Source organism: Rhinolophus sinicus, chromosome 14, assembly GCF_057876585.1.
Source record: "Rhinolophus sinicus isolate RSI-liver-muscle chromosome 14, RSI-T2T, whole genome shotgun sequence".
Classification (NCBI taxonomy): Eukaryota; Metazoa; Chordata; class Mammalia; order Chiroptera; family Rhinolophidae; genus Rhinolophus; species Rhinolophus sinicus.
The window spans coordinates 28,129,040-28,150,714 of NC_142514.1; the positions used below are offsets into that span (position 1 = coordinate 28,129,040).

The 21,675-nt window shown below is 38.9% G+C and overlaps 1 protein-coding gene across 1 annotated transcript in view; it reads left to right on the forward strand.

The window, feature by feature from the left end:
• ZMPSTE24 (zinc metallopeptidase STE24) overlaps positions 1–17,075 on the forward strand; it is a 32,852-nt gene extending 15,777 nt beyond the window's left edge. The window contains exons 7-10 of the mRNA XM_019737170.3: positions 2,514–2,698; positions 9,572–9,676; positions 12,483–12,626; positions 15,336–17,075. Coding sequence (XP_019592729.1) covers positions 2,514–2,698; positions 9,572–9,676; positions 12,483–12,626; positions 15,336–15,560 — 659 coding nt within the window. The 3' untranslated portion in view covers positions 15,561–17,075. The remainder of the gene's footprint in view (positions 1–2,513; positions 2,699–9,571; positions 9,677–12,482; positions 12,627–15,335) is intronic.
• Positions 17,076–21,675: the final 4,600 nt, after the last annotated feature.

A 21,675-nucleotide genomic window follows, 5' to 3' on the forward strand; every position in this document is an offset into this window, starting at 1 on the left:
TTAAAATCAAATATCCTAAACAAAAGATGAAGACACAGATGGCAATGACTTTCAAGTACATTTGCACAGAACATTTTGATTTTCAGAGTTCTCAAATACATTGCTTCATACTTCAAGTGGTATAGTTAATTCATTCAGTAAACAAGCATTATTGAATATATACTGCGTCCCAGGCACAGGGATACAAAAAGCTTATGGTCTAATGCAGGGACTCTTAACCTTTAGTGATTACTGTGTAAGAGTTCCCTGCAGTGTTTGTTAAAAAACAGTTTTCTGGGCTCCATTCCCAGAGATTCTGACCTCATACGTGTTTCTAGTATCTACTTATAACAAGCACCCCTAGGTGATTTGGGTATAGGTGTTCCTTAAGCCACATTTTGAGATACTTGAACCAGTGGGAGATAGTGAGACATTAATTTTATTTTATTTATATGCATACAATCTGTCTACTTCCACAAATAACTTCAGGCAGCTTCTAAGAAATATTTTTAATTTAATTAAAAAATTAGAGTCAGAGAAGACAGAAATGAGTTAGAAATGTAAGACCTCAGAATGATACACAGCTTTCCAGAGTCCAAAGTCCTAAATTTTTGGCAAAATTGGACCACAAGTTTGGCTCTTAACTTCTAAGCAACCAAACCAAAAAGTGAAAAAAATAAAATAAGTAAATAAAAGCTACTGTTTATGAAAGTCTTACTATATTCTAAACATACTGCCAAATATATTGTTATATACAGAGGGTGCCAAAAAAATGTATACACATTTTAAGAAAGGAAAAAACTATATTAAAATTGTAATACTTAATACATACTGATAACAAATGATGAATACAAGTCATGTGTATACATTTTTTTGGCACCCCGTATGTAGAATATGTAATATTCTAAATATACGGCTAAACGCTTTACATTAGAAATAGGAGTAGATACAAAATTTACATTTTTTTTTTTTTTAAAGATTTTATTGGGGAAGGGGAACAGGACTTTATTGGGGAACAGTGTGTACTTCCAGGACTTCTTTTTTCCAAGTCAAGTTGTTGTCCTTTCAATCTTAGTTGTGGAGGGCGCAACTCAGCTCCAGGTCGAGTTGCCGTTTTCTAGTTGCAGGGGGCACAGCCCACCATCCCTTTGCGGGAGTTGAACCGGCAACCTTGTTGTTGAGAGGACGCATTCCAACCAACTGAGCCATCCGGGAGCTCAGCGGCAGCTCAGCTCAAGGTGCTGTGTTCAATTTTAGTTGCAGGGTGCACTGCCCACCATCCCTTGCGGGAGTTGAGGAATTGAACTGGCAACCTTGTGGTTGAGAGAATGCGCTCCAACCAACTGAGCCATTCGGGAGGCAGCTCAGCTCAAGGTACCGTGTGCAATCTTAGTTGCAAGGGGCAGAGCCCACCATCCCTTGCGGGACTGGAGGAATTGAACTGACAACCTTGTGGTTGAGAGCCCACTGGCCCATGTGGGAATTGAACCGGCAGCCTTCAGAGTTAGGAGCACGGAGCTCTAACCACCTGAGCCCCCTGGCCGGCCCCAAAATTTACATTTTCTGTGAGAGATCTCACATTCTCAAGAGAAACATGTTTTATTCTTTTTTTAAAAAAACACGTAAGTAATAGTAATAGTTTATATGGATCAGGCAGTCTACTAATTGATTTACATAAAATTTTTCATGTAATCCTTAATCCAGTCCAATGAAGTAGATACTAGTCTTGCAACATAAACAGGAAAATAAAGCCCAAAGCAATTAAGAAAGTTTCTTACATTTCCACAACTAATACATGGCAGAGCCAAGATTTGAATCCAAAGTCTACTCTTAACTACTAAATTGACTGCACACTGGAAAACATTTAGAAAATACAAAAATATATAAAGAAGAAAATAAAAATCAACAACTGTTAGCCATTGTTAAACATTTAGGTATATTTTTTCCAGACTTTTGAAAAATAGCTTTAATTTTTTTCTAAGTATAGAAGTAAGCATTAGAAAAGAGAAGAAAGTATAAAGGAAGGAACAAAAATTCATAGTTCTAGAAGCCAGTGATAAACACCAACATTTTGATATCTCTCTTAATAAGCTTGTGTTTATGCTTTTCTATTTACATGTACATCTTTTTCATGACAATAATGGAACCTTATATGCATTAAGTTTTATATTCTCAGTATATTGGTGATCTTTTTCCTATCTTGTTAAAAGTCTTCAAAAGCATAATTTTGTGGGCTGCTTAAAATTCCATTTCATGGCTTTGCCATAATTTAATCATTCTAGTACTGCTGGATATTTAGGCTTTACTTGTTTACTTATTGCTATACAGCTGTGACGAGCGTAAATATTTGTTGGCAAGACGGCACGTAAACAGTCTCCACTGTTGATGGTGATTTATGTTGACACAGTTTTCCTCAGGTATTAATCAATTTGAAAATGTTAATGTCCTTTCCAGTGATTCAATTTCTAGGAGTCTCTCCAAATGACCCCAGACTTTTTAATTACTTTCCATGCTTTGAACTGTCTTTTCCTTAGGATCTAAACGCTCTTCCCACAGCAATGCCTATTTTTATGGCTTCTTCAAGAACAAGCGAATAGTTTTGTTTGACACTCTACTAGAAGAGTATTCTGTATTAAACAAAGACATCCAGGAGGAGTCTGGCATGGAACCCCGCAATGATGGAGAAGGGGACAGTGAAGAAATAAAAGCTAAAGTTAAAGTGAGTTCTTCTTTTCCTAAGAGGCTCTGGTTTAGTTTTTATAAAAAGTTCCTGTGACAACTCAAAATAACGTCAATTTCTGTGTAATAAATTTTGAATTCAAGGAGACTGTCAAATGCAAATACCATGGCCTCTTTATAATTCTGGTATTTGGGAGACATCATCACTATTGTTACATGCTAATTACCTTGCAAGTTTTTCCAGAATGTACACACTAAAATTGGAAGCATAAGGTAGGAAAATTCTATGACTATAAGTTATCATTAAAACAGGGACTTTATATATATTTCACATGTTTATGATCAAAGAATTTCCACATGCAGGATATAGAGGAGATAAACATCTAATTTTTAGCTTCTTTGAGACATAGCAATTATAGGCTTTGGTAATGGAGAGATGTGGATTTGAATCCTGGTTCTGTCATTTAGTAGCTGTAATTTGGTCAGTTTTCTTTTGTTTGTTTAACAAATATTTATGAAACATATACACTATGCTGAGATACTTTGCTTGACACTAGGAATACAAAATTAAAGAGGCAAACCTTGCTCTTAAGAAGCCTATAGTTCAAAGGGGAGACAGGCATACAGTCACAGTACTATATGTATACTTGATACAGTGAGAGCACAAGAAAAGACATTTCTTAAATCTGACCTAAGAGTCTTAGAAAGCTTTTTCTGAATCGTTTCCTGGATGAGGTCAGCTGATGCTGATTAGCAAAATCTAACGTACCAAGACTAAATGGGGGAGAGGGTACAATGATAAGAAACGATACAAATTTAATCAGAAAAGTCACCAGTATTTGTATGTATGATACGCCTTTGGCTTTGGTCATTCAGAGATGATTCTGGATCTGTGTAACTCTGGGCAAGTAAGTTAAGCTCTCCAAATCTTTGGTTCTTAACTAAAAGGTGATGCCAGCAGGGTTTTTCATCTCAGCACTGTTGACATTTGGGCCAGATAATTTATTGTTGTGGGCAGGTATTTTGTGTATCATAGGATGTTTAGCAGCATCCCTGGCCTTCTCCCACTAGATGCCAGCATCAAACCCCCCCCCCCCCATCCCCAACAATTGTGACAGCAAAAATCTTTAGACATTGCCAGATATCCCTGGGGTTGGGGCTTGGGGGCAAGCTCACTCCTAGTTGAGATGGGTCATGAAGATTAAATGGAAAAAAACATATAAAATACTTTGTAGTTCATTTTATGTATTCTGAGTACCAGAAAATAACTGTTATCATTTGAGCATCTGTTGTGACCCTAAATAGATGTACAGTGCCGAGCCTGTTATATAAGTGGAACAAAATTCTGTGATGGGTTTAAATAGCGTTGGGATAGGCATAACCCTTTGATTGTATTTGGTTTTCTTAAAGTGAGGTTATTCTGCCAGTTGGGGTATTGGAATAAAAGTCACTTTGGTCTGACCCAGAGCCATAGGATTTTAAATAGGAAGAGATCTTAAGGTCATATTATGGATAGGAAAACTGAAGTCCAGAAAGGGTGACCCAGTGACTGGGGAATCGTACACGCTCAGCAAGTCAGCCTGCTTAAGACGTATCCACGTACAGGGTGGACTACATTGTAGCCAAACCTGGACATTAGATAGTGGCCACTACTTGCAAGCAATGTAATGGAATTACCGACCTTTAGTATCTATGACAACAGTATTCCTTGGCTTAAATCTTTAGAAAGGTTGGGTAGTCCTTTGAAGTGTATTGAATGGAGTTTGAGTTATTTTCCTGGCTTCTTAAAGTCTGCTTTATTTCATTGATAACTACAAACATGTAGCATCTCTGTATAAGTTACATGATGGAAATACATTAGACATTGTCCTATCCTAAAGAACCTAGAGTAAAGGAGACTAGATATGCACACAAATAGCCCATAGTTTAAGGCATAGTGTGGTAAATACCATAAGTGGTTGAAATAGTGTGGCTTTTAGAAATTAAGAAATTAATGCAGATTCTAAATGGCCAGACAGACTTCTTAAAAGAGAAGATGTTTTAACTAGACAGTTTTGACTTGGGGATGACCCTTTGAACGTTCAAGATATGGAATGAATAAAACTAGAGAGGCAAAAACAATGGTGGTTCTGAGACTAATGATTAAGTGGATTCTTATGGATGGGGATAGAAGATAGGCCAGGGCCAGTTTGTAAAATACTTCCTTATGAAGACATCAAGTGGTTGTTTCCAATGGACTGGAAAGTTTAGATTGACGTGGATAGAGGCCAAAACTTGTTTTAGGAAGATTAAACTTTGGTGGCAGTATATATGATAGAGCAAAGATTGGAGGCAGGGAGGCTTCTAGGGGCCAATCATATTGTGATAGCCAAGATAAGCATGACATAATGAGGGACTGCACTAGAGTGAGAGGTCAGAATGAGTGGAAGAGTCACAATAAAAGATGGATTTGAAGCACTTGTTGACAGCTGTTAAGGGGAGTGAAGGAGAAGGTCAAAGAGTGACTCAACACTCATTAACTGTATTGCTTTCCAGTGCATATACCACTGGTGAGATGATTTTTTTCTGTGTTTTTTTTTTTTTAATTTTATTGGGGACCAGTGTGTTTTTCCAGGGCCCATCAGCTCCAAGTCAAGTCATTTTCAATCTAGTTGTGGAGGATGCAGCTCACTGGCCCTTGTAGGAATCAAACCGGCGACCTTGGTGTATGAGCACCGTGCTCTGACCAACTGAGCCAACTGGCCGCCCCAGTGAGATGATTTTAGGTAGTAATCAGTATTTTAAATTTGAATAGCTATATATTTATTTATTTTAGTTGTTATTATTAGTTTCAGGTGTACAAAACAATGTAATAGTTATACATTTCACCCCTCACAAAGTGATAACCCCCTCCCCCAATCTATTGCCCCTCTGATATCGTATATATCTATGACAATTTCATTGACTCTGTTCCCTATGCTGTACTCCATATACCGTGACTATATATATATTAAATTATAGTTGACATACAATATTTTGAATAGCTATTTATTTATTAATGTATACTAGGAAAAAGATAAAACTAACATAGCATGATTTCATGAATATTGTCATTTAAGATAAGGCTAAGTTTTAAAAAATGAATTTGTTTAAAGAAAGCTATTAAGTTACTAATCACATAGAGAGTACCCAGATGTGGCAGAAGTTTAGGAAACAGTGACTTATTACTGACTGCCTACCATGTACAGTGCACTGGGGGATGCAAAGATGGTTTGAAGTCTGGATGATGTAGAGAAGATGAAGCATTTCATTTTTAACAGAAGTTTAAGGAAGAAGACGAAAGTTAATCTCAAATCCCTCCTCTTAGAATTAACTGCTGTGAACATTTTGATGAATGTCCCTATACTGGCTATTAACATTTTAAAAGCTGTCTAGGGAACTTACTGTCTGGAATTTTACCCTTGAGGAGACAAATGGAATATATCATTGGAACAACCTATCTCAAAAGCAGTTTAAGTAAAAGGAAAATCAAAGCTATAAAAGCTGTATAGAAAAGCTGCCCTTTTGTAGAAGAAAACAAGTACTTTCCCAGTGGGTGTTAAGGTTAGGTCAAATCTTCCCAGTTTCTAAGTGTAATAGAAAGGGCACAGGCGCCAAAGACGTGGGTTTGGGTTTTACCCACTACTTACTAGCAAGATGATCTTAGGCCAGACATTCTAATTTCTCAGCTTCCTTTTTGTCATCTCTAACATGAAGATCATACTTTCCATCCAGCCCAGCTTGGTGCTGTGAGGATCAAATGAATCAGTGTATGAATTTTATCAAAAGGCAAGTGCTATAGAAAAGATGTGTGGTATGTATTTCTGTTCCTTTATGTGAAATTAGTGTGGGAAGTAAAGAAAATCTAGTTCTGCCTAAGACTCTACCACAGATAAGCAAGTTTCCTTTTCGTGGAAAGTGATCCTTGTTTAAGCTCTTTTCATTCCATATCTTTGAATGTGACTCTAGTGTAGTTCTGAATAGCTTCCTAAACCCAGACATCAAACCAAAAGACAAGAGCCTATGCTATCTAATAGAGAACTGGTTGTCTTATAAAAGAATTCAGAGTTCACATTGGGAAGCAGGTAACTAAGGAAAACAGAAACCTAAAGACTGTTAATTTATATAAAATGAGGCTAATGATACTTGCCTTATACAAGTGAAGATTAATGAACTGTATTTAAAATACCTAATATATTCAGTGTCTGGTACATAGCTCATTAATGAGGGGGAGCTATTGTCATTATTAAACAAAAACAGCCATATTTTTGCTAATTACTAAAGTAATAGAAAAGTTAGAAAACATCAATGACAAAATCATCTATGATCCTACTAACCATAAACGTCTTACTATATATATTTCTAGTCTTTCTAAACTCACTTTTTTTTTTTTTATCATTCTTCTCTTGTTGGATATATCGGTTGTTTCTCATTTTTTTGCTGTTAAAAATATTCTTGCAGTGAATGTATTTGTATGTAAATCTTTGGTTGCCCCTCCTAACTTCTCCCCTTAGAACAGATGTCTGTTAATCGTTGCTTTAATTCATTGCTCCCTCTTAATGGCCATGCCCTGAAGGTACATGTGTGTCTCTTAGCCATTTAAGGAACTAGATTAGGTAAATCTCATTCTTTCCTTTCTTTACCAAACTTACTGACCTAAATTCTAATATTTAAAAGGAGAAGAGATAATAAATGTAAATACTATCTTGCAGGTCTCTTTAATTGATCCCTTTTTCTCACACATCTAACCAGCTTTGCTTTAAGTGATCATTTTCCTTAAAAATGAAGAATTGGTGGAGAGGAAAAGTGGTAGAATATCTAGATTCCAGTAAATCTTGCTGCTTGTGTTCCCATTAGCGTTTTTGTAAACTGTATAAAACAAAATTAGTTCCATGTTCATCTGTTTTTTGTTCTTCACCCTTCTAAGTAGCTGGAAGTTTATTTCAAAACCTGTAGCCGTGACTTTCTAGGATATATATTCTCTAATTATTGCAGGATATGATATGTCTTCAATAGATTGAGCTCATGTATTATTTTGTTCAGATCTTTATATCATTATTGATATTTTATTTGCTTGATGTTTCAATTATTGAGAGAAGTATGCTAACACCCTCTATTATGACAGGCTTGTCAGATTTTTCAATACAAATCTAACAATTTTGAATTAATATATTTTGCGGAAATAGTATTAGGTACATACAAATTTAGACTAAATTCATCCTCCTGGTAAATTGATCCTTTTAGCATTCTTTTATGACCTTCTTTAATAATGCTTTTTGCCTTTAAGTTGATTTTGTCTGATATTAATATAGCTACACCAGCTTTCTTTTGGTTAATGTTCACTAGGTGTCATGTCATCATTTTACTTTTTTAAAAAGTTGAGATCAGATTCACTATTTCACCCATTTTAAAACGGACAATTCAGGGTTTTCTAGTATATTCATAATGTTGTGCAACCATCACCACTGTCTTATTTATCCTTTTACTTTCAACCTTGCCATCCGTATGTTTTAGATATCTTGTACATAGCGTGTAGATAGATTTTGTTGTTATGGCTGTTTTTAAATCCAAACTGGATAGTTGCTGTCTTTTTTATTGACAAGCTTAGTGAACCCACAGTTGAAAGGTCCTCTTCTTTTCCCCTATCCAGAGAATAAGCTTTCAGGCTTCTGCCAGGAGGAGGGAGGAGCAGTTGCCTTTTAGTGTGGAGCTGGAGAAGGAATCTGGAGCTTTAACCACTTCTCAAACAGCTCTCACCCAATTCTTATTTTAGTCACCTCTCCCCTCTCCCCCAGTTCCAGAAGTACCTGGTGCTGTTAGTTCCCAAGCCCTTTGAAGACTGGGGTGTAAATCAGGCTGGTTCTCTTTTTCCCACTGCTGGCTTCTGCTTCAGCCTTCTTTGGTCTGTGTACTCTGTTATCATTTGTCCATTTCCTTCTTCCCAAATGCTGTTGCTATTGTCACCTCTACTGTTTCCCCCATCCTTGTGGGTTTTTAATCTTTAAAAACTATATGTATCTCTTGACTATAGTTTTACTGGGCTTTTGTAGGGAATAAAATTCGATGTGAATGTTCTTTCTGCCGTCTTCACTTGGAAGTCTCAATTTTTTAAATGGCAATTCCAGGTATATTTTTGGAGGTCATAAGTGATATGTGCTTATTTGTAGATAATTTAGAATATAGGAAAGATATAAAATAGTTAAACATCACTGTAATTCTACCATATCAAAAAAACTACCGTTACTATTTTGATATACTTCCAGTCTGTTTCCTATATTTATGTATTTTTACAGACACATTCACATTTTTCTTTTTTTTTTTAATTTATTTTTTAAATTTATTGGGGTGACAATTGTTAGTAAAATTACATAGATTTCAGGTGTACAATTCTGTATTACATCATCTATAAATCCCATTGTGTGTTCACCACCCAGAGTCAGTTCTCCTTCCATCACCATATATTTGATCCCCCTTACCCTCATCTACATTTTTCATAATTAGAATCATACTATATGTTTTTATTTTGTTTCCTGTTTTCTTCACCTAATAAACCGTTATATCAGGATATAATCTTTGAAAACATTTCTAATGGGTGTATAATATATCTATTATTTGACACACTATCATGAGCAATTTCTCATGTCACAACATAATTTTTGAAAACAAAATTTCTAATGGGTTTATAAGGTGGCTATCATATGACTTTGTCATGATTTATTTAACTGTTGTCCTATTGATAAAGGTTTATATATTTTCTGTATTTTAGATTAGTTTTTTTTCTAATCTAAATTAGACTGTAAGCTTCATGAATTCAGAGTATATCTGTCTTGTTCATGATTCTTTGCTCAATTTGAAGGTTCTTGATAATGTATTTTCAATTTGTTCTTTCATTCAGAATAAGAAACAAGGATGCAAAAATGAGGAGGTGCTTGCTGTACTAGGCCATGAACTGGGGCATTGGAAGTTGGGACACACAGTCAAAAATATCATTATTAGCCAGGTGAGTTTGGAATGACAATTCTCTTTTTATGGCATGGAAGTCACATGAGAGGTCATATTGTAGAGAGCTTAAGACAGGCACTACAGCCAGGCTGCCTGGCTTCATGTTACTGTTCCCTGACTCACTCTCTCTGTGACCTCAGGCAAGTCCCTGAACCTCTCTCTCTCTCTCTCTGCCTCTCTTCCCTTCTTGAATGATGGTACCTCATACGACTGATGTAAGAATTAAACGAGTTAATACATGTAAAGAGTTTGTAGTAGCACCTGGAATGTGGTAGGTACTATAACATTTACCTCCTGAACCATAGGAGCTATAAGATCAAAAGGAGTGAACCTAGATAAGTTGGAATTAAAATGCTTTTTTAAAAACATCTTTTTCTCTGGGGCTGCCAGTTGGCTCAGTTGGTTGGAACGCAGTGCTCATAACACCAAGGTCGCCGGTTCGATTCCCATATGGGCCAGTGAGCTGAGCCCTCTCCACAACTAGATTGAAAACAAGGACTTGACTTGGAGCTGATGGGTCCTGGAAAAACACACTGTTCTCCAGTATTCCCCAATTTAAAAAATATATATTTTTCTCATTTAAAAGTCATTGTACATCCATTGAAAAGAAATTGGAAAATGCAGTAAATATAAAGAAGAAAATAACAGTTCCTGTAACATTCCTCTGGGTGTTAATACCTCTACACCCACAGAGTAACCATAGTTTGCAGGCTCTGGATGAAATAGACTGTATCTTGTTGACTGGTTTGAGCATATGTAGCCTTAACTGAGTCCTAGTGGGACTTTGTACCTTTCTAAAAGGCCACCTGGTTCTGGGTGATGGATTAGGGGAAGACTTGTGGACCCTGTAGGCACTTTTCCTCTTGCCTTACATCTGTAGGTATAAATGTGAGTTCTTTGGCTTGAAGTTCTGTTGTATGGATACATGACAGTGAGTGAAACATTAAATAAGTCCAAACTGAAGTTCAAAGCAAATATTCAGTCTAATACATGAAATCATTGACCCTCATGAAGGTAGGGTTCTGATAGAATCAGCCTACCACGAGGTGGCGGGCCGGTCCCTGAAATGTGGTACCTTGTCAGGGCTGGGGTTGACTGCCAATTCTGATAGATCGCAGAGGAGCCATGGGGGGATGTTGACTAATGCACTGACTCCATCCCTGTCACCTTGGCCCCTTTGTTCATGGGCCCCATGACCAAGTCCTCGAGCAGCTGGGGAAAGGCTGGCTCACACCACAGAGCAGGTGTCTTCTCCACCTGATCACTGAGAGCCCCTCCACTGGGGGACACTTAGTGAGACACTTAGTGAACATTCACAGTAGACCAAAGTCTACCATACTCAGAGCTAATTTTGGAAGTTTTTCCATATCCCTCTTGTCCAAATCTCCCTGTTAGCCGTCCTCTAGTTTGTTCCAAGGCCCTGCTCACCCAGCCAAACTATTAGTTGCCCACTGCCAATGAATCAGTATATGTATCCTCAGCTCAGGCCCGCTCTCCTTCCTGTCCGAGTGAACAATGAGCTAAACTGCTTAGAGTTCCTTACTGAGAGTACTTCCTTTCACGACTGTCTTCCAAGGTGGTACTGTAATGCCACAGCAGTCCACTTTCAGCTGATGCCAGCATACATACATTAAGTTATTTGTAAAAGAGACTCAAATGTTTGCTCCTCAATTAAATGAGTGTAGGAAACTCCCCATGAATGAGGGTTGATTGCGGGGTGGCAGAATGTCAGGAGTTGGCACACTAGGAGTATGAGCCACCTGCTCATTTAACTTCCTCCTCCATGACTTGCTTTATTCCCACTCCCACGTACACCACTTACACCTGATGTTGGAGCACTTCTGAGCACACCCGTTTCCTTGCTACTATGTGGATCAACATAGCGTCCAGCTCCAGAGGAGCAGCTCAGGCTACAGGATCACGGTGTCCCATGGGCAAGAATCAGTCTCTAGTAGGTCCCAGTAGGAAACCAAAAGTTGTTTCTCAAAAGGACAGCGGTTACTTGGTGGAAATGGCATCATAGCTCGTAATTCTAGGGGCCTTCACTGAGAGTAAAGTTTTATCTTGGAGCTCATTGTATTGGATCCACCGAGTTACAAAGGCTGCGTGGCAGAGCTGCTGGCACTTCATCCTGGGCCAGCTGGCGAGCCTTATGCTCTGAGCCCCACTCTAAGCTGGCAGCTTTTTGAGTCACCTGGTAAATGGTGTGGAGCAGCACACTTAAATATGGTATATGTGGCCTTCGAGAGCCTCATCTGCTAAGGGAAAAGTATTTGTTCTCCAACTTTATTCCAATACCCCTTTACAAGTATTTTGGTGCAGACTTTTATATTTTTTTCTCTCTCAGATACTGTGAAAAACAGATCCACCTTTTTCTTGGGCCTTTCTAACTATTCAGTACAGCTCCTGTGGTCCTAAAGAGCATTCATGGGATGCCTCTTTCTTTGGCGCCTCCACATCAAGGTCAGGTGGGAGGCCTTGTGCCTGGTACAAACAAAGTCAGAGTCCTTTCTAGCCCTTTAACTTTTTACAGGAAGAAAATATCCTATTGCTATTGACTACTTTAAACCCTTAATCTTAGGAGGCTGCACTTAAGCCTGTCCTTAGAGAAAACTGTATAGTTTATACAGCTGGGGAAATTTTATTTTTCTTTCTAGAATAAATCTATAAAACTACCCGAATAACTTTTTTGGTCCACTGGACACCATTTTTAAAGTCACGCCATAATGTCTTGTTCTACTTTTTTGGTACTGCAGTGAAATCTGCTTAGTAATAATTTAGAAATTTTGTATACTTCTTTCTAGATGAATTCTTTCCTGTGTTTCTTCTTGTTTGCTGTATTAATTGGTCGAAAGGAGCTTTTTGCTGCATTTGGTTTTTATGACAGCCAACCCACTCTAATCGGACTATTGATCATCTTCCAGTTTATTTTTTCACCTTACAATGAGGTAACGTATATCTTTAAAATTATCTCACATATGCCCTTGTCTCTTTCAAATCTAGAACCCCTAGAGCAGTGGGAAAAACACACACACACACAAAACTATAGTTTTAACAAGGAATTGAAACAAAGTCTTTCAGTCCCTTGATTTTACTGGGCAATATTAGAAAGTAGCAGAAAAAACCCAAGCCCAGATAAACAAATGCTTGCATATGTTATGGGGGGAAAATAGAGAATTAGACTTTAGTAGTATAAACCTTGATATAACACATACCTCAGAGACATGGTGGATGGAGATTGACTGTTGCAATGCTATGTCCTAGACCACATATTCCCTAATGCCTGAGTGAAAATCTGTGTGCGAGGGGACAAGACAAACAATAATTGGGTATAGGTAATGTCTAGATAAAGGAGGCTGTACAACAGTGTTCCTCTGGTTGTTTTCTCTGACCACCTGCTTCAAAATGGCCTTCTGATCCCACCCCAGACCCTCTAAATCAGAATTGGCTACTTTACGGTAAGAGAAGTTTAAGAACCACTACTGTGTGATTGCTCAGTAGTGAGACCCAATATATCTGATAAGACATGGATTAATGAGACTCTCTATTAACAAATCTGATGATGGCAACATGTTGGAATATTTGATAAGGCTCCAGATTAAGCCAAGAAGTAATATTGGGGATCTTGAGATATCTCCTTTCAGGAGACATCTTTCTTGGGACAGGCTATAGATTTAAGGTTTTAAGATAAACTAAATGAACCCTATTTCTTTGTAAAAAGGGAGAAAAGGATAAGGTACCAGGAAAGAAAAATAGAGAGGAACACATCATATTTGTATTGCATCGTCCACATAAACTAAACTAATGTTTCAGAGAACTGAGATTTATTATCTTTAAACTCTAAATGTTTTAAGTTAGTATTTTAACTTTCATTGAAAATATTTATAAAATGCCTATTTGTTACTTCCTAAAGAGGTTACAGACCGCCTTATAATGATGATGTCATTTCCGTCTTCTGTCACAATTCAGTAATGCCTTAAGGACACTGGGTCATGTATACTCATGACCTCAGACTGCTCTGCTTTCTCAGCAGTTGTACTATATAGTTAAATAATGTTCTTGTCTCTTCCCTCACAGTGAGGCTGATAATCCCTGCTACTGTCAATGTGACTTTTCGTTTTGGACACTATCCCGTTCTAATTTTCTTCTTTAACCTGCCACAGACTGGGAAATCAGATAATCATACTCATTAAGTGAAAGTTCCTGGATTCTGACTGAGTAGCAGGTCCTCTTATAAGTAGTGTTGGTGGTTATCCTTTGTGCATTTAATTGGGTTGCTCTGGGTTTTTTGTTTTGTTTCCTTATATTGAGTAGTTGAGTTCACTTCAAAACATGTCTAAATAAATGTGGGGTATTAGAGTAATTTGGAATGTGATTAGATCACAGAGATATTAATTTTCAAAACCTTTGAGAGCCCATAAGATTTGTTTCAAAAAGACTAGATGCTTTAACAGAAAATCTTACGTTTAATGTCAGTGTTTAAGAGGTTATGATAGGAAAGAGATACTGTCTTTGGGAAAATTGCCCACCTAAGAAGCGTTTGCAAACCTACGTTAGAGCAGATAGGGCATATTAGTATCTGCTTATGTCTTTATTTATTTATAGTGAGATTCAAAAAACAGTTTGCTTGGGGCACTTAATATCACCACACACACACACACACACACACACACACACACACACACACCAGTTAATGATTCTATCCTAAAAAGTATATTCAAGAATTGGAAAGAAATTTCAGGCAGAATTCAGTTATTAGCTTTGGATATATCTTAAAATGTATCAAGAACTCCCAGACTTTGAGACTCATATTTGCTAGAGGTACAAACGAGAGAATTTTTAAACTTTTTTTGTTTTGTTTTAATGCTGAACTATTTTAAGATAAGAAATACCTTAAATATCATGTCATTCAACCTGCAATATTTTAGTATGCAGAGAAGTTATTTTTCCCTTAGGAATTTATATTTTCAAATGAAATTTGTCTCCTTTATAGTGTCACCTTCAGGGACTGGGTATTTATTCTGGCAATGCCACCAGAGCTCAGACACTTTAGAAAATTCAATTTTGAGATTGTCATTAGAATCTATTGCATATTTTTTAGAATATTCTCAGTAAAGACTCATTATTCTTTAAAAGTGGATAAATGATCAATAATATATTTTTAAAAGAAAAAAAGAATCTGAATATAAATTACCAGGACTTTACCCTGACTCTGAGGAAGGTGGTATGTGTGGGCTTTGGAGTCACTGAGAATTTCAGCACTTCGGGCTGTGTGACCTCAAGCAAGTTATCTAACCTCTCTGAACTTCACCTTCCTCAGCTGTAAAACAGGAGTAAGAATAATTACCTTATAGGATTGTTGGGAAATATGTAAAGTGCCTGGCACATGGCAGATTCTTAAAAACTAGTAATTATTGGTAAAGATAACATTCATTTGGATATATATCTGTTTCTGGTCTGATGCTTGGCGGGGTGGGGGGACGACTCAATTTATAATAATTCCCCCATCCTAGGTTCCCTAAATACTACTGATCTTTCTTTGGGCCTGCTGTTTCTCTTATCCTGAGCTGAACTTCTTCTCCAGTCTTAGTTCATAAAACCTTCAGTGACAACAAAGGCCTGGGCACTTGTTAAAACCTTTTTCTTTACTTTTCCAGGTTCTTTCTTTTTGCCTAACAGTCCTAAGCCGCAGATTTGAGTTTCAAGCAGATGCATTTGCCAAGAAACTTGGGAAGGCTAAAGACTTATATTCTGCTTTAATCAAACTAAACAAAGATAACTTGGGATTCCCGGTTTCTGACTGGCTGTTTTCAATGTGGCATTATTCTCATCCTCCACTACTAGAGAGACTTCAAGCTTTGAAAAATTCAAAACAAGACTGAGTTGTCCAGGGTCTGCGAATGAAGACATTTCTGATTATTTCTGTCCTGGCAGCATGTTCCGGCTCTTGATGTTTTTAAACTTTTTTTTTTTTTTTTTTTTTTTTTTAAGAAAAATTATTAAGTACAGAAAAGCCCAGATTTAAATACATTTAATATCTCATTTCAAAAATTATTTTAATAATCCACTTCTTAAAACACTGGATAAAATTTTAAGGCTTAATGTTTTTAAAGGTATAGTTTTATCTTTTAACATCAAATTTACCATCAGCTTGTGAAGTTATTTTTAGAAAATACAGAACTTGTTTTATTTACACACTTAAACAGAATCTGCATATAAGGTGTTTGGGGGCATACGCGCAAATATTTAAAAGAGGACACCTGAGTCCTCTCTGTAATGCAGAATCAGTGGCATCCAGCCGTGCTCAGATCTAAGTTGAGACTTGTTTTTACTTTCATACTCTTAGGATTTAACCTGGCTAATCAGTGTTTTAAATACGGAAGAAAGATAATAATTGGTAAGTCTGATGTTATTTAAATGAAAGTAATAAGAAATATGCCCTACTGTTCTACCAAATTTCACTGTTCCCTCTCTTGGTGTACGTACCAATCAGGAATTTCCAATTGTGCGTTGAAATTAGAAATTATGTATAGAATGTTTCAAATCACTGGATTGTGTTTTGAAGAAAATCTTGGCCTTTATCTTTTCTTCCACCTGGTGGGTGTGATCCCATAAGGGGTAATCTAGTATTTTTCAAAACTTTCAGCTTTTTCCTCATTCATACTCTTTTATTCAATAGATGTGCATCCTTTCACTTAGCAGATATTGCCATGTTGAACAGGTTTTGCTATTTTTAAAGTGGCAGAATGTGGAAAGAAGAAGAAATGACGTTTTAAGAGACATAAAGGTGAAATACTGACAATTCTCTTATAATATTATAGGAAAAAGTATAGTTTTCTATATCTCTTTCAAGGACAGAAGAGTTTCAGTTTTTATTTTTGTAATTTTTATCAAAAAGTCATAAGTACTGTTTAATCAGGCCTCGTTCTATTTTTGAAAATTACAGTTCTTGATAGGCAGATAATTTTTCTTTTCAAAACAAATGTCTTGAAAGATTTCTTTTCCAGTTTTCAAAGCTGCGTGTTTGACTGCTTCAAATCTGTTGCTTCCTGAATGAGAACTCTTTGTGCCTAAGCTCCCACCCACTGGTAAAACCTGCCTTCTGGGCATTTATTCCAAAGTGGGATCAACTGTGCACCCTTGGTATGTGGCCAGAAAGTCTTGCTTAACTCATATTTGGGTGATGTCTTTACATGGAAATGTAATAAAATAAAGCTCTAGTTTAGTACTGCATTATTTATTTTCCTATGGCTAAAGAGGAGCAGTCCTCTGATTTTATCCAGCATCCTTTATCGTGAATTCAGGCTGTGATAACTGCCTTTCCTTCCTTCTGTGCCTTTAAATATAAATTTCAGTTCTGCACAAGTGAAACATTAAAAATTGCCAATGCAAGTTGATGTACTTTGTCTTTGATTTGACAAAACTTGTGTCATCTGTTACCTAGCTGTATGTTTATTATCTAGAGGAGCTGAGTGCTGGGACATGAAGAGTAGTAGGAAGCAGCAGCCCTACCACTGAGTGATGTCACCACCATCACTGAGCCTCCCTCACAATCCCCTTCAGTGCCTTCCTCCTGCTCCACTCCAGAGTGTTACCATTTCTGGCTGGTGTGCCCTCAGAAGCTTCATTTGGAACCATTCCTTCTCCATGTTCCTGACCTCACATTATCTTGGGCCTGTCTGGTCTGCTCCCGCTGCCTCTTCGGTCCTCCTTACATGTGGTGGCAGTCATTAGCTTTTCAACATATGATTCATTATGGATAGCAGAGGCATAGGGATGGCCAGAGGATACTGGTAGCTTCCTGAGGTTTTGACCAATCAGGGGAAGGAGTAGACAGGCCAACCAAGGAGGGAAAGAGGTGCCACTTTGCACCTTAATACTTGGCAGATATGCAGGGGGCTCAATGAAGTAGATCGAGGCTGCAAGTAAATAATACGCCCGCCCGCAGCAGGGTTGATCTCTGAATCTAAGGCAGAGTCTCTGTCGTGTGTATAAACTGCCTTCATCTGCGTTGCCCTTTTGCTGAAGTCTTAGAGCTACTAGTAAATTCTACCTGTTTAGGATAGGAGCAGAATTCCCGGGATTGCTAGGGATTTTAGTGCTGATGGCGGTCCTTTATGTAGTATTCCCCTCCCTGAGGAAGCCTTCTTCCCCTTGGTCTTTTTCATCAATCCTTTGGACTCTTCTGTACATGTATACTTTAGATAGCTTTGACTATTTTGAGTGTTCTGTCATTAGCAGAAAGCTTACTAAGTACCACTTGAGGGACTTAAGTTCTGTCCTAGGTTCTATACAAAGAAAACTACAGAGAACTTGTATCCTGAAATTTCTGATTCAAGACCACAGTGATGTGAACGAGTAGCCGGCGTGTCAGTCTGAGTACTGTCTGGAGGGAAGGCAGAAATGGTCCATAGTGAATAGTGTAGCCCCATGCAGACAGGATGGATAGGGAAACCTCTGACTCTTATCATCCAGATGGTGTCCAGGGGGGAGGATTTCTTAAACAGTTTGGCCCGAGATGGATAGGAAGATACCCCTATGTATTTTGAAGCCTACAAAACCAGGACTGCCCTGACGCGGTGCGCAGGATGAAGCCCGCATTTCAGATCACAGCCCCTGCCTTCAGGTCAGAGCTCCCCTGTGGCTCTCTGGGTGGTGGTTGATAAACAGGGAAGGTATAACTTAAGGGTAATAATGAAGGCTCTAGAATCCAGAATCCAATATACCACATACTAGTAAGTCCTTGGGTAAGAAACTTGACTGAGTCTTCATTTCTCCATCTGTTATTTAGTCAAATAGCGAGTTCCCGCTCTGTACCAAGCTCTGCTCTAGATGCTAGGGAACACATTAGTAAATGAACGATAGAAAAATCCCCACCTCCTATAGTTTGCATTCTAGTGTGGGGACAATAGAAATATATAAAATGTACATGAAATGATGCATGTCTTGGAGAAAAAGGAGGGCCCGGGGTGTTTGGTGGTGGAGGGGAATGAATTGCAGTTTAATAGGGTGGTCATAAAAAGACATCACTGAAGGTAATGTTTGAACAAAGACCTGAAAGTAATGAGTGGGTGACCTACACAGATGTTTAGGGGAAGAGCATTCCAGGAAGAGGGAACAGCAAGTGTAAAGACCTTTGATACGGGAGGGAGCCAGGTGTGTTTGAGAAACGCCAGAAGGCCAGAGTGGCTGGGAAGAAATTGTGGGAGATAAAGTCAAAAGGGTAGGGATGAGGCAGATTTTACAGGGCTTTGTAGACCATTGTAGGAACTCAGGCTTTTCCTAGAGTGCAGGGGAAACCATTGGAGGGTTTTAGGCCAGGGAGACATGATCTGATTTAAGATTGTTTTGTTTTGTTTTGTTTTTGTGGGGGAAGGGGAACAGGACTTTTATTGGGGAACAGTGTGTACTTCCAGGACTTTTTTCCAAGTCAAGTTCTTGTCCTTTCAATCTTAGTTGTGGGGGGTGCCATTCAGCTTCAAGTTGTCCTTTCAGTCTTAGTTGTGGAGGGCGCAGCTCAGCTCCAGGTCCAGTTGCCGTTGCTAGTTGCAGGGGGCGCAGCCCACCATCCCTTGCGGGAGTCGAAACCGGCAACCTTGTGGGTGAGAGGACGTGCTCCAACCAACTGAGCCATTTGGGAGGCAGCTCAGCTCAAGGTGCCGTGTTCAATCTTAGTTGAGGGGGCGGAGCCCACCATCCCTTGCGGGACTCGAAGAATTGAACTGGCAACCTTGTGGTTGAGAGTCCACTGGCCCACATGGGAATCGAACCGGCAGCCTACGGAGTTAGGAGCATGGAGCTCTAACTGCCTGAGCCACTGGGCCAGCCCCTGATTTTAGTTTTAACAGGACCACTCTGGCTGCTAGTTGAGCAGCAAGGGTGCAAGCAGGGGACTAGTTGGGAGGCTCTTGCTAAACTTCTGGCAAGAAGTAAAAATGGTGACTGGAGTGGTCATCGGGGAGGTGGTGAGAAGTGGCTGAATTCTGGATATACTTTGAAGGCCGAGCCAACAGGATTTGCTGATGTATCAGATGTAAGGTACAAGACAGTTTAGCTTGAGGAACTGAAAGGATGGAGATGCCAGTAACTGAGATGGAGAAGGGATTTGAGAGGGCCGATCATTTTAACATTTGGGCCACGTTAAAATTGAGATAGACGTCTACTAGACCTCTCAGGGGAGATGTTGAACAGGCAGTTGGATAAATGAATTGAGATACAGGGAGAGGTCTGGGTTAGGGATGTATAGGTGGAATTTAAAGCCACAAAACTGAATGAGATCACGAGAGGAGTGAGAGAAAAAGGTGTTCAAGGATCAAGCCATGTGACACTCTGACTCTCAGAGACCAGGGAGATGAGAAGCCAGCAAGGAGTCCAAGGACGGTACGATGAGCTAGGAGCCATACTCGACAATCCTTTATTCCCATAAAAGAACCAAACATATGGGATGGTAGCTGTAGGTGGAAGTGGATTTAAGAGATTTTATTTATTTATTATTATTTTTTTAAGGAGGGCACAGCTCACAGTGGCCCATGTGGGGATCGAACCGGCAACCTTGGTGCTACCGTGTTTCCTCGAAAATAAGACCAGGTCTTATATTAATTTTTGCTCCAAAAGACGCATTAGGGCTTATGTTCAGGGGATGTCATCCTGAAAAATCATGCTAGGACTCATTTTCCGGTTAGGTCTTATTTTGGGGGAAACACAGTAATAGCACCATGCTCTAACCAACTGAGTTAACTGGCCACCCCGAGATTTTATTTGTTAACATGACAAATGGGGTTAATACCTGCTTCACAGGGTTGTTGTAAGGGTAGCATTAGATAATATTTGCAGGGTGTTCAGCACAGTGCCTGATAATAATAAGAGCTCAGTAACTGATTAACGATCATAATAATTGCTCATAATGATAATCACCATAGTCACCATGATATAAATAAACATAAAAACAAAAATGCCCAGCCCAGCTGGCAGGTGGGGTGAGGCGGGCATCGCTAGAGGACAAGATCAAGTTTTAAAAGAGGAGTAGGAATTAGCTAGACAAGGAAGGGCAGGAGGGTGGTATTCCAGGGAACAGCAGGTGTAAAAACATGAGAACATGGGGTGTTTTAGGAATAGCAAGAAGTTAGGAGACATAAGGCTAGAGAGGAAGATGGTCCAGGTCTAAGGGGCTGGGCGCCATAATAAAGCATGTGGCTATTATCCTAAATAATATAATCATTCATTTAGCTAATGTATATATTAAGTTCCTGCTAAATACTGTACATTGCTGTAGGCTCTGAGGTACAGCAGTGAACAGGACAAAATCCCCTGCCTTCATAGAGCTTACATTCTAGTTGGGGAGACAATGAGCAATACTTACGGAATGAATGAACGTTTGCTAAACAAAGGAGTGAAAAGGAGAGATCAACAGGGTTGAAGAAGAATTTGCGATAAGGGATGAAGGCAGAGGGAGTTAAAGATGATGCAGCTTTCAGGCCTTGGGCTCCAGGGAGATGGTAGAACTAATCACTGATAGGGGTACCCTAAAGGAGCAGGTGGGTCAGGGAGCGGCTCCAGTTTTGACTAGTTTTGGACAAGTTGAGTTTGTGGTGCTTATCAGATAGGATACGCAGAGGCGGCAAAGGACACCTGGAGCTGGACTCACTTGAGTTTAGTTGACTGTGACCTCATGAAGAGTATGACAGAGGCCCAATAATCACGGCACCTGGCTTACGGGTCCTCTCAATGGAAGACAAAAACCTAGTCAACAAAAATAAAGTGGGAATTCAACTGTCCTGCTTTATGGATAAGAAACAAGCCCGCCATTTAGCCTGGGAATGTTTCTGTCCCTACCAGGATTCTTTAGAGCAGCCTCCAACTGCTTCTCCACTGTTCTGCCAGTGCTTTCCTTGCAGAGGGCTTCGTCAGCTGCTAAGCCCACCCAGTGCCACCATATCATTACCCACTTCAGAAATTGCCCGAATAACCAGCCGCCAACTTGAGACCCTGTTTGTTAGT